The 13,107-nt window shown below is 40.8% G+C and overlaps 1 protein-coding gene across 4 annotated transcripts in view; it reads right to left on the reverse strand.

Annotated features, from left to right (window-relative positions):
• Nucleotides 1–13,107, reverse strand: part of JAG2 (jagged canonical Notch ligand 2) — a 62,944-nt gene that overhangs the window by 27,578 nt on the left and 22,259 nt on the right. For all 4 annotated transcript variants that reach the window (XM_073638663.1, XM_073638662.1, XM_073638661.1 and 1 more), the window contains exons 3-5: nt 10,859–10,913; nt 5,305–5,559; nt 5,074–5,134 (exon numbers count right to left, since the gene is read on the reverse strand). In XM_073638663.1, the coding sequence (XP_073494764.1) occupies nt 5,074–5,134; nt 5,305–5,559; nt 10,859–10,913 (371 nt within the window). The remainder of the gene's footprint in view (nt 1–5,073; nt 5,135–5,304; nt 5,560–10,858; nt 10,914–13,107) is intronic.

Below are 13,107 nucleotides of genomic sequence, written 5' to 3' on the forward strand. Positions count from 1 at the left end.
TTTAGCGGTGGCCAACAACTTTATATAAAAAGATGTCCTCGGGCACCATGTGTGACATATCACAAACTGAGCTCTGCTGTAAGAAAAAAGTCCCCACTTACTTGCTTACATAGCAACACTAATTTTTGCAGCACTGTACAGACATAATCGCTGTCCCCATTGGGGCTCACAATCTACTTTCCCTAGCAGTTGGTCTTTGGAGTGTGGGAGGAGACCAGAGAACCCATAGGAAACATGGAAAAACATACAAACTCCTGGCAGATGTTGTCCTTGGGCTTTGAACCCAGGACCCCAGCGCTGCTAACCACTGAGCCACCGTATTAAGACCTTATTATAATTATGTAGGACCCTGTAAAACCCAGAATTAACCATGCTGAGATTTAGGGTCCGCTAGATGCTGTATTTACAGACCCTCCCTCCCTATATGCAATGCTTCAAGATGTCAATGGGTCCATACAATACTGTACACGAAGGAGCAAGCCAAAAAATAAAAATGCCTCTGAATGCGATCGGAGGTACAATGGGAGGCCTATGCACTTTAATGTGAATAATATTATTATGTGCAAAAAGCCTGGAATCAGGTTCAGATGCTGTATCCAATGCTTTAGTCAAACCTCCAGTATTAACTCCAACAAGCAAATATGTTTAAAAACTCCAAAACATCTTTTGAAAAAAACAAAAATAACCCACCTCTCTAAATGTCCAGTTTTCGTAGCGAGCCTAGAGCGGCACAGGATTCCCACATTCCTCAGTGATACAACATTTTTTATTTTTAGAGGAACACAATGTTTATGAATCAAAGGGTCACTACGTGTTAAGTCCGGCTGTTCTACCATTATCTAGGAAGAGTAAATGTGGACTTCCTCTCGCACGGGAAGTCTGTTGTGTCCTAATTTTACAGGTGATGGGCCAGCTTTAATTTGACTTCCTTATCGGAAACAAAGGGATTTACACAAGTCCCATGTCACGGTATAGGCCGCCAGGAGGGGACAGAATAGGGTTTCTCTCTGTCACTGTCCTCCCACATCGTATTGTTGTAGTGACGTCTTGGACCGTAGATGGTCTCTTAGACACATGCACGAAAGTCAGAAACATCATCATTTGTTAGCCTGACCTCATCTCACACCAGATCCTACACATAAAACTAGTAATGAGCCAGTTCAAATTGCGTGTGATTAGGAACTAGGTATTTCCAGACTTTATTTTATAAATCAGGTATATTGCCTTCAATACAACATGGGAACAATGGCTACAATGCTGCGGTCTAAGGAAAAGATCCCCAAAACAGTTAGAATGCGCAGTATAACATTAAAAGAATGGCTGCTACACTCCAAAAATAGCACCACCACTGTCTACAGGCTGTAATTGGTATTGCATCTCAGGTTTGACTTCATTAAAGCTGCAATAACAGCAATCACAAAATGTGTGCCACCAAGAAAGAAGCCATGTTTTTCTAATACTGTAAAACCAAATTTAAGAGTACGTCTTAGACAAGGATCTAAAGAGAGTCCGTCAGCACAAAATGACTGTTCAAACCGGTGCACCCTTGGTGTGCCCAAACAGTTCAATGCACTTTCCCACCTACCTCCTACTCCATGGACAGCTCTACAATCAGACGAAGGTGGAGAAAGATGTATATCAAGTAAATGGAAAGGTGCAGTGAATTGTTTAGCTACACCAAGGGTGCACTGAACTCCTATGCTTGGTTTGAACAGTAATTTTGTGCTGCCAGACTCCTATTAAAATGTTCCCCCTTATAGTTGCAAGCGACGCCGCCATCACTATCATCTTAGGATTTAGGTTTACACTTCATGCCATCCTTACACACCTGTAATAGTGCTGACCCTACTGGTGGTGCTGTTAAGGAGGCATCTATGAAAGGATCGAAAAAGCAGCAGTAACAACCAAAATCATCTAACCCCAAAGTATTATAATACAGTGATGGACAAAATAATAGCAAGTAGCACTCTAAGACAACATTTTTAGTGATTTGCAATGGAAGCTGCCCCAGACATCATACATATCTTTGACAAATTGGCTAATCATCAACATTTTCAGAATGGATTAAACAAAAAAAATAGTTTTTTAAAGATCAAAAATTTGTTTATGACACTATTTAACCCATTTCATTTTTGACACAGGCAGGGTAAGGAGAGAGGGAGGATATACGTGAAGAGGATGGAGGGAAACTATCCTGTGGTGCCCAGGATGCCGGGAGCAGAAGTGAAAACTGGCTGCCACGGAGGAGCGGACGCCTGACAAGGGCAGCGCGAGTACAATTTTTCATCTCTAGCAATTATGCACAATAAAGCAAACTCACAGGCCACTTATGGCATGGGGGACTATGCCTATGGCTGTCGTTATGGGTTGCAATCTTTGGACAACTGTCAAAAATTTTATTTATATTTTTTTTGTTCAAAATAAAAACAATAAAATTGTAATACACACAATAATGTAGAGACACAAATAGCCTTTGTGTAGTCTGGGCGACCTCATCAGGCTCCAAACTTCTATGTCTGAACCAAAAGCAATTGTTAGATGTGGAATACGCCGTCCTTGAAGCGGGGAGGAAGGGACTGCGAGACGGAATTTCACGGGGGTACAAAGTCATTCTTTACATTGCATCCTTACAACCAGCTGGCACCTTGAATACAAGGAAAGTACTGAAACAAGGGAAGGAAATGGAGCGGAATAGGGTTCTGAGGAATGAAGACAATGCGTACTTTGGATATTCTTAATCTAGAAAATGACAGGAGAAAGATACGGTACATAACATGCATGTCCTCCGTATATAGGGTAAAAATACTATTCCGCCATTTCTGCCATAGGGCCATCACCAAGCATGCTCAGATTCATGAGTGACATGGCATTGCATAGCCAACATATCTGGAGCCCCGAGCTAGTCTAGGATGGGAGCCACAATTTCTTAAAAACTTAGCTGAATATTGGGGAACATTGCCCCCCTTAAATCTTGGATAATGCTGCATGATACAACATGCATTAATATAAAAACAGCCTAAGAGTCCAAATAATGTACAAGAAATCAAAAAGACACCAAAACAACTACACAAGCATCTGAAAATATCAGCGTCTGCGCCATACAAAGCATGTGCTGACAAATGGCTGCCAGAATGGGTTACAAGAAAAAGGCACCTACTGTATGAGCACGCTACCAATATAAAGCAACGTATAGCATAACAAAGCTAAAGAAAAAAAAACACAACTATAAATGGTTCATTGTAGGAGACAATTGGGTTTCAGGTTGTGTCCAACATCCAGAGGTTCACAAATACTTGTAGCAGGAGATTAAGAAGATACAGTAATCAGCTCCCTTCTTCAGACCTACGAAGTGGCAAGATGAACGTGGCCGATGCTACACTTGCGGCTGCCGATGGGCCAGATGTTAATCAGGTCATAGAGAAACAAATCAATGGTGGGATCAAAGCAATGCCGAGTGTCCGGAGTTGTAGGAGCTATTGCTCCAAAAGACCTGACTATTGATAAGTCCTCTTGTAAGACAATATTCGCTAGCCACTTACATGCTCAAAAGATTTCAACAGATGAGCTGAAGGTTGATCATTGTTTCGACAAGTTGAACTCAACAAAATATTGATTTCTTAAAACAAACCCTATTTTCAAGGATTCGAGTGAAGTTACTTGAGCTCTTCAGAGGGGTTGATTCTTTTTAGGAAACCCATTTTTCTTATACATTTTTCAAAAGCATCTCTCGCTCTGGAGGACCTGTCCCGTATTACACAGACAGCCCACTGATGTGAATGGAAACTGTAATGCTTAATTTCTCCTGCGGGGGGTGCTGCAGGGAACCTGCTCACTGTCAGGTTTTCCCCACATACTACTACTTAGTGGGGGGCTTTAAAGGGAATCTAATTAGTAGGATCAACTCTGGTGAACTGTCTATAACGGGCATAAAATTATATCAAGGTATCTGCGATCTGAGATCCAGAGAAATTCACGATTTTCTTTATATGTGAATGAGCCGTTATGATCTATGGGCCGGACAAAGATCTTCCTGAGAATCTGCCTCCAGAGCCAATTTTAAATGAAATGGGACGTTACCAGTGTGAGAGATGTAACGACTGACACTTTGCTCTCCGGATCACTGCAAAGCTGTGTGTGATTATAACAGTACAGCAGAGAGGAGCTTGTCTCATTACAAGCACATTTGTAGTTTTCTTCTCAAAGTGCTGTCAGCTCTGCTGTACTAACTTTTTCCCACACTGACAGCCTGTGAGATGGATAATGAAGTGTTCTAATCACACACAGCTATGCAGTGATTATGAGAACAGACTGTCAGTCATTACATGTCTCACACTGGTAATGCCCCCCCCTCCCATCCCCATCATTTAAAATAACCTCTGGAGGCAGATTCTCAGGAATGAATCAAGGCCAGGCAGTAAAAAAGTGCCTCTGACTCCGTGATTATAGTATATTGCTCCATCAGAATCCAGGTCTTCAGGTACAGTCACAAACATGGGGCAAAAACAGAATATATTCAAAGACAAGAAAGTAAAGGTGATCCAGAGCAGAGAAACCAAAATGTATGCATCAGTATCAATTACACACAAACATCTATGAATTGGAGAGGGAAAGAAAGAAGTGGTATAGGAACATGAAATGTGTCAAATAGGTCAGATTTCAGAAAATCTCAAAAAAAGTTTAAAAAGTCAGAAGTCAATGGAAACAGCCAAATACAAGACAACCAGCTCAGCAAGAACGATATGAACCATGACAATCCTTCTCATTATTCAATTTTGAGGCTTCATCTGATAAACAAAAAGTGGCAATGCTCCAGGAATCCATATCAGGGGGATAGGATGCAATTATAGGTCTCCAGCAAAACAAAGCATGAATCATAGTCTGCCACATCCCAGACTAAAAAAAAAAAAAAAAGGACTTGACCAATTTAAAACCATGTTAAGCAATAACTCATTTTTTTTATTGAAAAATGTTCAGAAATTTGCAACAGATATTACATGAGAAGAAATGCAATGAGAACCCATATAAAAAGAGGAGATCCAAAAAAAAAAAAAAATAACCTATCAAAAAACTTACTTGCATTCTCCGGGAACAGAACATCCGCCATGGAGTAGGTCACATCCCTGCTTACATATTGCTGCAAGATAAAGAAAAAACCTCTTAGATTTATGGAGAAACATTTATATATATAAAAAAAAACACACACAAACACTAAATACCACCCCTCCACCATGAAAAGTCTTAAAAGTGTAGACCACCGAATGTGATCATTAGGTCAACTTAAGAAGAATTCGGTCAGCAGCTCACCTTGCTTGCACTCCTCCCCCATCCAGCCGTCCATACAGGCTTTATTTCCATTGTGGTCACAGGTGTAATGACCGACAAAGTCATCCCTGGGGCGACACAGCTTGTTACACATGACTCCATAGTAATTTTCATCACATTTGACTCTAATTTTAACATCGAAGTGGGCAACGTGGCCATTCAAAACCAACGGTGTCCACTGGTCGTCTGGGTTGATGACTCCAGCGTAGGGAATCCGGTCAATTAAAAGACTTTCGTCTATAAAAGAAAAAATATATATAAATAAATTATGGAGCTCGGTAACTGGATTACATCATTGAATAAACTGTACGAGCTCAAATGAAAAGCAACGAATGCACCGTGATCAGAGGTAAATGTAAGGAGACAACAGTGAAGACCACACACAGCTGACATCACAAGAGATCAGATCTGGCATACATAAATATCCCCTCCTGCCCTCAGGATCTGCATCTGGCAGCCAACATACCCTTATCCTCAACATATAGCAGAGATCACATGGAGATCTGGTGTCGCAGCTGATCTGAGGGCATAAGTACCATAGAAGCAAGTCTAAGTGGCCATTTTGGGGGTACCCAAAGGAACATATATATTTTATAGTCTACTCACTCCAAATTTAGGGAGGTTAAAAAAAAAAAAAAAAAAAAAAAAAAACACACGTACTCGAGACAAAGACCTCCAAGTCCCGGGTGGTTGGGAGTGTGGTGGGATCAACCAGTGCTTGAAAACGGGATCTATCTTTGCTATGGGCTCCCATCCTCCATTTACACTATAGAGCTGCAATGCCAGATACAACCAATAATCAAAAGTTTCAAGACCAGAATTTTCTATTTTTTTTTTCTTAAATCACCACAATAAAAATATAGCTCGAATTGACGATCCCCCAATACAAGTTTCCTTGCTCGAGTTAATCTACTGAAAGCAGCATTCGTCCAGTTGAAAGTATTTTTTTTTGGCTTTTTAAAAAGGCATTTCCTAGTCAACAACATGAACAGGATACAGACTGTATACCTCATTCCTACATTCTCAGACTGTTTCATTTCCCACCTCCCCTCCCTCCCTCCCTCTGTACAGAAGGATTATGCGCGATCACGATGGTCGGGATCTAAACAAAAATTGCCCTTTTTGAACGTTTTGCTTGTCTGGCGCAAAAAAACAAAATAAAAATATTAAAGTCTACAGCGTAAAAAAAAAAAAAAAAAAAAAAAAAAAAAAAAGTGTAGTCAAGATCATTAATGGCCATAGGCAAAAAAATAAATAAATAAAATAATAAAAAGTCTTGCCACTCACAAAGACAAACAGGAAGTCAGCTTTACAAGAAAACGCAAGTGAACTTGTACTCCACAACAGAACTAAAAATTGGCTGTTTTCTGAAGACACACCCCCTACCCCATTAACACTAAGAGCAAATGGACATCATAGAGGTGGGTCAACCACTCAGTGCCCAGTCAGGGTGGAGTGCGCTTATGGTGCATCTGACTGTCAAGCATTACATATCCCTCTATCCATCACCGCTTTACGAAGTCATAGCCCTCATCCCAAAACAGGAGTTTTTTTTTCTTGGTATGGACCCAAGAAGTCGAGTGAAGAAGGACCCATAGTCTGGTTTTCCCATTTCTTCTTTGCTAGGGACCATGAACCCCAACAAGATCACTTCACCAAAATGTGTAAAGTGATGGGACAACTTGAACTGGAAAACTCTCCGTAGGTCCCAGAAACACCCTTCACAGTGACAACTTGGCAGTGGACACCACATTATCCATTTTCCCACTAGCACAGCTGACATAACGAGGACCTCGGAAGAGATGTCCTCAAACAAGAGGTCTGATAGGCCTGATGAGACGACACAGGATACGACTACTTCCTCGGCATTTCTCCCTGCGCTCTACCCATCTGACGAAAGCATGAGGCAGTTACTTTTCAGCCGGAGAAAATAAATACAGAAGGAAAAGGGCTATAAAGCAGCAGCTTTAAAAGAAATATCTAAAGATTATATATAGCCAGTAGCTAGGGTTACAGAAATACACCGTGCATCGCCGGATCTGTTTTTATTCCAGTTAATCTCTATTATGGTAACAAAATCTGAAGGGAATTTACAGGCGCGATAAATTGCAGTTTGCAACGTTACCAGAAACTCTGCTTTTTAGATTCTTCATTATATCCGTAAATAAAAAACACATCCTATACGCGGCGTGAACAGAATAGTAACAGGTCGCAATGGCTCGGTTAACATCATGGTGCTTTTTTATTTACAAGACGCCTGTCACGCTGGGAGTAGACAGAATCTAATTGAGAAAATAACATTCGGAGCAGACAGTGTAAGATGTGACACTCGGATGAGACTGTCTAAATTTGTACCGATGGATCAATACAGACCAATGCTTGATTAACCTTTACATAAGGCAGGGAAAAAAGGGATAAAAAAAAAAACTGATAAGACAATGCAGGGTGAGGCAATCACTCAAGTGGGAAGAGTCTCAATAGTCTGGGTGTATGGAGCAAATGTCTAAAATGAAGATGATGTGAAGCCACATATCAGTAAAGGCCCCCCATAAAAATTAGGTGAAAGCCAACGAACCCAATGATTCCACAGCAGGACCTTCTAATGTGTACAGGAGCCGCCTGAGTACCTCGAAAGATGGAGGAGTCTGGTAGCAGCTTCCCCACCCACCCTATCTACAGAAAATATGAGAAAGCGTGGCCAAGTATAGGTGGGAGATATACCAGTCGACCAAACATTGGTTCGTCAATTATCTCATGTTTAAATTCAGCTTAAAACCAAGCATTTTCTCAAGAAAAATAAACATTTGTATTCGCCAAAGAATCCATGGCAAAAAATTAAAGGCTGAAATTCTGATTTCTGTCACGGATGTGCCTGCGGATCCAGATGAGGATTAACAATTTTTGCAATTAAATTTGCAGATTTTCCACAAGGCAATAATGAATGCGCTGTGAAATTTAAAATTCACTATCTTACGAAGATTTTTCTAGTGACCGATTGACTTGAAGATGAGGAACGACGAAAGATTCTGTCACAAACCTTACAGAATACTAAAGCGACTGAACATGGGTTTTTTGGAGAAGTGGCCATTTATACAGGTCATCTCAAATTTTATTTTAAAACGGGCTGCCAATCTCTGAAAGGATCCTCGAGAACTCCTTAAGTACACTAGTTTGGAAATTATGGTACATTTTTACTTTTGCCTAAATGAACACAACACGTAAGCAGCTGTTTCGCAATGTCCCGACATATATCTGAGGCAAACAAAACTAATCGTGAGGCAAGAAGGTAAATTCAGTGGGTAAAGAAATGGACGCTACTTTCCTACAAAAAGGTGCAACTTGCAAACGTGGGTTACAGGGCACCGAGTCCAACGTTACAGTTACTAATCTTAGTGACTCGTTAACAATTTAAACAGATTAAGACAAAACAGAAGAAAACGAAGACTGGTCATAGCAAACACAGTCAGGTGCACCATTCCCATGGACGATAACAAGCTGACTTCGTTACAAAGAGTAATTTGGAACCAATAAGTCAAGACACCGAGCAGGGATCATATTCAACTCGAAATACCACATACAGCCAGGGAACAAAAGTGGAGCCACCGCTATGGGGGAAGGGAATAAAAACAGACCCTTGTGTTCCTAATCTAACATTCCCTTATGACTGACTTCATACATTCGCGGGCTGAGTACGGGACGATCATGGTTCTTTTCACCCAAACTCCACCTCATTGGGTAAATATGAGGTTGCGGAGCTCAGGTCAGAAGAGCAACAGCCAGTCCGTACATGTCACATACATGGAGCAGAACTTAAAAGGAACTTGTTAGTAGGATCAACCCTCCTAAGCTGTCTATATGGCCATCAAGGTCATAGAAAGTGGAATCAAATGATACCTTCATATCAGAGATCCGATGAATGGTTCCCGAATAATCCACATTTTTTTTCTTATATGCAAATGAGCTGTTAAGATCTCTGTGCCAGATTAATCTCGGGAACCATTCATCAGATTGCAGATCTCAAGATATCATTTCATTCAACTTCCTATGACCTGCATGTCTATATAGACGGCTTAGGAGGGTTCACCCTACTGACAGAATGCCTTTAAGCTGTGGGAAAATGAAAAGTGGCCTCTTGAAAAATAGAAAACAATTGTTAATCGTATAAAATATATTTATTTTTCCATCAAAGCTTTACCAAGATGTAATCTGTCCGGAGTCTACGACCATGAGGAAAAAGCCATTTTGCAATAATCGCAGTCCAAACACTGACAAGTATCAAGTAGGAGTCAAGTGCTGGGTTGAGGCAACCTCAATCAATAAGAGTTTCCCTGAAGCAATCACAGGTCAACAAGGTGCTACCAGTGCAGTAGCATTCGGCCTCCTGCCCACCAGGGCTCATCTAAGTTTCCATGTAACACAAGGATCACCTGCAGATGATATTTTAACACGACAAACAAATCACATCACTTTGCTATTCATGAATTTTTCTAATGGTCCGACAACCGCCCACTTTTTTTTTTTGAAAGCCCGAAATGTCCATGTCGACCTAAGCGAGAAAAGGAATTTTACCCTTGTACAACCATAGGTAAAATGGCCATCAAAAAGATGCCCAGACAGACCAACATTTTTTGCTCTTTTAAACTCTTAAAAATGGCAGTGGTAATAAGGAGTTTAATAAGGACCAGATGGAGTAACCGTTGCCTAAATCTAAGTAGCCAAAAACAATTTAACTCCAACTACATTTTCGGAATAGATTTCCTAAGTAGCTCAAAAATGCCTGCATTAAAAAAAAACACACGATGGCAAACTTCATATACAGGTTACAAGTAAATCATTAGTATCGTCCCCAGAGATCTTGTTAGCGGCGCCCGTGCTATAAGCTTGGGAGAGGCGCTTTGGCACCCAATACTATTATTACAGTCAGAATTGGGAGAATCACACTGGATTATTATTGTGAACCAAAATAATCAGCAAACTGAGAAAAAGATCAGTGGAAGGAGAAATATGGGAAAACGGCAGCAAGGGAGGTGATGGGGGGAGAGAAGGATGCAACGGGGGGGGGGGGGGAGGGAGAGAAGGGAGAGAAGGATGCAGGGGGAGAGAAGGAGGGAGGGAGAGAAGGATGCAAGAGGGGGGAGGGAGAGAAGGATGCAGGGGGAGAGAAGGAGGGAGAGAAGGCTGCAAGCAGGGGGGGGGGGCAGTAGGGAAAGAAGGATGCAAGGGTGGGGAGGGGAGGAGAGGAGGGAGGGAAGGGAAAGAAGGATGCAAGGAGGGGGGGGCGTTAGGGAGAGGAGGATGCAAGTAGGGGGGGAGGGAAGGAGGGAGGGAGAGGAGGAGGGGGGGCGGTAGGGAGAGGAGGATGCAAGTGGGGGGGAGGGAAGGAGGGAGGGAGAGGAGGATGCAAGGGGGAGAAAGCATGAAAGAAAAATGGACACTAAAAAGAGAAAAGACAAAAAGCGGGAGAATAAATGTAAGACCGCTTTCCATTAACTGTTCCTCCAGCTTTTCATATACATTGTGTTAACGCAATACTTACCAACTTTGGTGTCATTATCCCAGTCCCAAGCCTCCAAAATCAAAGTGAAAGATCTCTGAAAAGAAGAGAAAATAGGAAATTACTAATTGATTATCCCCATTTTTAATATATAAACTACATATTATATATAAATAATATATCATATATAAATATGATATATACAATTTTTTCCCCCCCTTCTTTCTAAGATGCAAACTTGCTTCCCCTAAAAATGCTTCATGACCTCAAATGGTACAAATGGGAAGCTGTGCCCAATTTAGAAGGAAGCACTTAAACATTAAAATCAGCTTCTGCAGAAGGTGATAACTCTTAATCTAACAATGCATCATTCATGAATCCAAGTGGTGGGTGGCTCGTCACTTCTGAATTTCAAAAAGGGAAGGGAAGAAAAAAAAAAAAAAACTTTTGAAGGCATCACTAGCAAAATCGGTTAGGGTTTTCGGCTATCAAACTCTATGGCAATGTTTCACACTGCTGGCCTCCCTGGTTACGGGGTCTTCCATGGTACAAAGGCTACGAATTCCAGGTCTTTAAGATTCAAGAATGATGCCACAAAAACGAACATATTGCTGTTCGGCAACGCTTAGCAGACCAACGCTCTCCTGGAAGTCATCAAGTAATTCTTAGAAGAACCTGAAAGGTCGTGACAGCGCACGGCAGTGAAGCATGCATCTTAGCCTCTATCATTTTTCGTTCTCTTAAGGGACTGAAAGCCTATTCCCCATCTCCGGTTGACATGAAGAAACTCCTTGGTGACCATCATTATATGATTATGGAGCTTATCTGAGCAGTTATCCTGCATTATGGGCTCATATATATCCCCAGATGTTATCAAAAGGAATTGTTAAGACCTAAAGCATGCAAAAAAATATAAATATAAAGTAAAAACAATACACAATATAATAAAAAAAAGGCTTTCCTGTTTATACCAATGGAAAGACACACACCAGCAGACGTTTTCCACACATAATATTGCACTGTGCACAAGACGTCCACTGGGCATTCTAGTTAAACATGTGTCCTGATGTCTGTCTACATTCTAATGGCTCAGATATTCATCATCACAACAGGATAAGTCACAAGAGGACAAGACACGGAGCTCAGCGTGACAACTGTGTCTGCAGCAGCTGCGCTTCCACCCCGACACCACTTTCCAGTTTTTTGCTTGTTCTTTCCAAATCTGCACTCATGAATAAAAATAAATAAATAAAAAAAATTAAAAACACCACAACTGTTTCTCTACATACAGGTAACTTAAACATTGCCAATTTTTCTAAAAAAAAAAAAGAAAAAAATTAAAATAAAATTTTTCCCCTTCTTTCAATTTTATACTATAGGAAGCAAATCATTGTCAAGAGCAAAAGTGTGGGCAAACCCGACCGTAATCCCTTCAAGTATAAACTTGACGGAAAAGTTTCTGTTGGGTAAATGAAGCGTGACCAGGTCTAACTCCGAATACTTGTGGTTTCCTTGGAGTGTCTCTTAAAACTTACTTGTGGTTTACGTTTAAGATGGCAAAATTGCACGATGCTACTTGAACAACGAAGGTTATAAAGCTCTGGTCTAAAACGTAGACACGTTGGCTGATAGGAGACACCAAGGTGGTAGTTTGGTTTCGATTTAATATGCATTCACTACTTCCCACGAGATGGCAAAAACCTGAAATCGTATCTTAATAATAGTGGTATAATGAAAGGAATTAAATACACAGGGGGATCTGTGGTCTCCAGCTACAATATCCTGCCCACCATTAGACGGTATGTAGACATTTTGCATCTACAAGTTGCAGCCAAGTGTTGATCCAATATGTTAGTTTTTTGGGAAAGAGAAATTTTCTGTTGTAACCTTCAAAAGCCAAAGTTTGAATTTTAGGTTCAAGTTTTACCAATTATTCCTTGGGTGAAGGCCTGGCATAGAACCTCCTATCAGGTGCCAACTGCAGTCTATACTGAGAAAAAAGCAGGTAAAGAAGAGTCTCTAATATGGTTCATACACCCAAATTCCCGTTTCAACAAGTGAGAAAAGTCTTGACAAAACCCAGCATCTAAGGACCGATGCTTCTCTTGCTTTGTAATCCAACTTTTGGTGATTGAGGTCTTTTGATGTTCGCAAACATGAAGATGGCTCATGGAGTGATTTATCGAGAGATTCTAAAAAGGTCTACAGTATTTTGGAAAGAAACGCCTGAAAAAAAAATATATACAGTTAACGCATTTGATTTGAATCTGCACTTTCATAAGAAAGTACAT

Source organism: Phyllobates terribilis, unplaced genomic scaffold (genome assembly GCF_046119375.1).
Source record: "Phyllobates terribilis strain yellow unplaced genomic scaffold, ASM4611937v1 Scaffold_7__3_contigs__length_470593459, whole genome shotgun sequence".
Taxonomy (NCBI): domain Eukaryota; kingdom Metazoa; phylum Chordata; class Amphibia; order Anura; family Dendrobatidae; genus Phyllobates; species Phyllobates terribilis.